This window comes from Arachis ipaensis, chromosome B07, assembly GCF_000816755.2.
Source record: "Arachis ipaensis cultivar K30076 chromosome B07, Araip1.1, whole genome shotgun sequence".
In the NCBI taxonomy this organism is placed as follows: Eukaryota; Viridiplantae; Streptophyta; class Magnoliopsida; order Fabales; family Fabaceae; genus Arachis; species Arachis ipaensis.
Window position 1 is genome coordinate 26,795,522 of NC_029791.2, and position 4,201 is coordinate 26,799,722.

Sequence of the window (4,201 nt, forward strand, 5' to 3'; positions counted from 1 at the left end):
AAATAAACACTATCTTAGTTTTTTTTTTTTTTTAGTTTGAAAATAAGATAGTTCATAATTAAAAGAAATTATTCGCACTTTGAATGATAGTGTATATATATCTATACACACACGCTCTAAAATGAGTGAGCGGAATAATATTAAATACCATTATGAAGGTTAACTAGGATGGGACCAATCTCTGTGTACGTTACGAGCTGGAAATGCTTTTAGGAGGTTCGGTGGAGTTAGACTAAAATTATCTTACTAGCTAGTGGGGACATTGAGCTGATTTCAGTTTTCTTGTGAATTTTGCGGTCTATTATGAGTTATGACTGTGAAAGAAAAATGATTGGATACTCTGCACCAAACCATTTAGTGTTTATGAAGTCAAAGCTACATATATTAGATAGACATATTATTATAATAACGAGAGGAGTGCTAGGCGCAGCAGAATTTGTGATATGTAGTCATTAATTAGTTATCATATATGTTTTTAATGGTAGGAGATAACATCCAATGCTGTATGATGGAAAAGTCCAAGAGACCAGCAATTTTTTTAAATTCTGGCAGCAACAAAAAAAGGTGAGTCATTAGATGAAATCTCACACCAATTTCACATCATTAAAATCATCATTGATGACTATTTGATGGCTACAAATCACAAAAATTACTGACCCCTAGCATTCTTCCTGTATGATTACTCATTTCTCTTTTGATGGTTAACTGCTGGCCAACTTTTAATAAAACTGCTGGCTCCTTAGACTTTCTCTATTATTATTATTATTATTTTTTGAGGGTTTATTCTAAAAATTGTAATATTATGTATGTACTCTATAATAAGTTATTTAGTCTTTTAAATGCATAATGGTAAAATATTGGATATATTTATTTAATATTGTTTAACGACTGTTAATATTCGTTAGATTAAACACACACAAATTAAATAATAATGATTTCATTTTATGTTATTTTTAATATTTATTAGATTAAATATACATACCTTCATATGTTAACATATAGTGATTTCATATAAAATCGTGTGTTTTTGAGAATTGAAGTGAATTGATTGTCTCGACCAAGTTAATTGGGAATTGATCACAAATTCTGACTGATTTGGTTTTTAGAATTTTGTATAAAACAAAAATGACTAATAAAAAAATGTAACTATGAGAATGACAGTTGTACATTTAATTCTTAAAAAAATGACATTTTAGAAAAAAAAAATATAATTAAATGGGAATGGTATATTAGATGTGACAATAGCTTCTTCTACTCGTTTTTTAGCAGCAGATTAAACAATGAATCTTCTTAATTAGGGTTTTTAATATACAAGAAATTTTATTAAAAAATTTAAAACTTGAAAATTTGAATGTATATTTATTAAGAGGGTAGAGTACTAAATTGGTTTGCTAGGTTTAGGCGTAATTTTGTTTTGGTCCTTAACGTTTAAAGTGTCCTATTTGAATTAAAAAAAATTCATTTAGCTTCAGTGTAATCCTACCGTGATATCAAAGTCAAATAATTAATAGAATTTCCTACATGACATACAAAAACAAGATCGATAATATGGAGAACAAGAACTCAACCCTGAATGCATCAATACATTTATATATCATTTTTCTTATAATTTAAATAAAATATTTTCTATAGAACTAACAAGAATGATAAATAAATATATTGATACATTCACAGTTGATTTTGTACTTCTAGAACCTGTACTTATTTTTTCAGATTATCGATATTGTTCTTGTTCTTGTGTTGCTGTTGTGTAGAATATTTCGTTAATTATTTAACTTTAACCTCATCATAGGATTAAATTGAAATTAAATGAAATTTTTTTAACTTTAAACAAGACACTTTAAATTTTAGGGACTAAAATAAAATTACACACAAACTTAAGGGACAATTTAATACTTTACCTTTTATTGAAAAGAAAATTTAAAAGTTTTCAATTTAAATTTGTATTAATATTAAACATAATTTCTAAAAAAATAAGTATACATCAATTTAATTCATCAAATATTTTATCGTGTTTTATCAATTAAATAATGACACGTAACTTAATTATTTTAAGATACATTATCATTCAATTCATTATTATTATTTTTAGATAACAATGCATTTGATCTTTCCATAACAAAATTGATCAATACTTAATTTTTCAGAAGGTACTACACGATGAAGTTTAGATATATGAATGAGATGAGATGAGAAGACTAGGTAGCTAACTAACCTTGGGGCGAATCCAATTTTCAGAAGAAAACGCAAAGACAGTAAGGACCTTAATCCCCCAGCTGCAGCACAGCCTGACCACCTCCTTCAGCGCCTCCACACCAGCCTGATGACCCGCCCACGGAAACAAACCCCTTGTCTTCGCCCACCTCCTATTCCCGTCCATTATCACCGCCACGTGCTTCGGCATCAGCTCCGCTCTCAGCTCCTCCGGAAATGGCTCTTCCTTTGCCTCCGTCGTCTCTGGCCACCCTCCAACAACGGAGGCTTCGTTGTTGTGGAGCGCCACATTCGACGTAGGAGGAGACCTTATTATACCTCCACGGAGTTTGTCATTGGCATAAACGGAACAATAATAGGAACATCCAGAAAATTTAAGTGCGAGTGCAAGCATCCGAGTCCCTTTTTTGTCCTTCCTGCGCAAGTAAAATAGGGAACTGTTTCAGACGTGCAAAAGACCTATTTACTAAATTTGGAAGATAGAAACTCAGGTGTCGTTAACTTCATGTGAAGTTAATGGATAATAAGGAGCTGTTAGATGATAATTTAGTCAAACCTCTCAAATTATTTAACGACTCTCAACTATTAACTTTACATGAAGTTAACTACACTTGAGTTTCTACTATGCCAATTGGTGCATGGAAACGTACCTTGTAGCGCAGTAAGGTTTTCCTTCCCTGTCAAGGAAACATTGGCCATGCGGAACCCTTGTGTCATGACGACACTGGGCACATTTAACTGATGGATTGAAGTGGATGGGAATTTCTGCAGTTAAGAACGCAAATGGGTTTGCAGATATTGGAAGGCCATACACTGCGGGAAGCTCAACACTTGAGCATCCTGCAATGGAAGGGTGCGTGGACACAGATGCATCATCATCTGAATTAGGAGGGCCGAAAACGATGTCGTAGTCACAGCTTGTAGAATTTTTAAAGTAAGTTTGCGGCGTGCTGACGTTGAGATTGCTCTTGCATTTGAACAAAGTAACGTTGTTACTGATAGTGAAGAAACCAATGAGAGGAGAGACGGAAGGGAGTGTAATATTATGGGTAAAGGCGTTACAGCTCCCTGATTCCAAATATTGGGAGAGATGATTGTCAATAACGTAAACAAGATTGGAAGTGAACAAACTTTTCTTCCCAATCCGTGTAACTGGAAACTTTTCACCTCCAATGAGTAAGTACTGGGACTGTTGCTTATGATCATCGCAACCATGGATGGCCAGTGCACCACAATCAGGGCGTTCTGCGGTGGTTAAAGGGAAGTGAAACGAGCCGAGACTTCCACAATCAAACGAGTCTGGACACTCTTCACGGTCCCCATTCACACCCCAGTTGAGGAGTAGATGTGAAACCAAAAAGAACCGCAAAACATAAATTAGTACCATCCTCAAATTGTAATGCAAAATACCAAACACCGTGAGTTTTAAAGACCAACAACTTCTCAGAATATTTCCTCGCTTTCTTCTTCACAAAACAGATCACAGTATTTTCAAAACTAATGGATACGCTACTTGACTTTGAACTGGTCTCTTTCTTTCCTTAAATCATCATTACCGGCGCCTCCTAATTGAAACTTGACTCTCTTCAGTTGACTTCATTTTCTTTATTGTAATTATTATTATTATTATTATTATTATTATTATTATTATTATTATTATTGGTTTTTGGAGGAGGAGTTAACGTGTTCTCAATTGGGATAGGGAATTTTAACGAGAACATTATTGAGAAATACGGTTATGATGACGGTACCGAGAATGGGAAGGTCCTTGTTTTGAGAGAGAAGCTTTATTTATAAGCATAAGCAGCAGTTAAGGGAGAAAAGTAGTAGTGTTTGTGTGGATAAGTGATAGCTTCGCTTTCAAATTAAACAGTGCCGTATTTGGGCAGATTAGCTAGTTGAAGAAGGGAAATGAATGAACCCTTCGCTTGGTGATGGTTGTATATGCATTTGTCCTGTTACGTGAAGAGAATAAACAGAGTCCAAA

The 4,201-nt window shown here is 33.7% G+C and overlaps 1 protein-coding gene across 2 annotated transcripts in view; it reads right to left on the reverse strand.

The window, feature by feature from the left end:
* Positions 1-4,160, reverse strand: part of LOC107609300 (dehydrodolichyl diphosphate synthase 2) — a 19,896-nt gene extending 15,736 nt beyond the window's left edge. Inside the window, exons 1-2 of one of the 2 annotated variants that reach the window (XM_021107526.1) lie at positions 3,832-4,160; positions 2,216-2,591 (exon numbers count right to left, since the gene is read on the reverse strand). In XM_021107526.1, the coding sequence (XP_020963185.1) occupies positions 2,216-2,591; positions 3,832-3,935 (480 nt within the window). In that variant the 5' untranslated portion in view covers positions 3,936-4,160. Of the gene's footprint in view, positions 1-2,215; positions 2,592-3,818 lie in introns of both variants that reach the window. The other variant, XM_016311194.2, reaches the window with a different exon arrangement.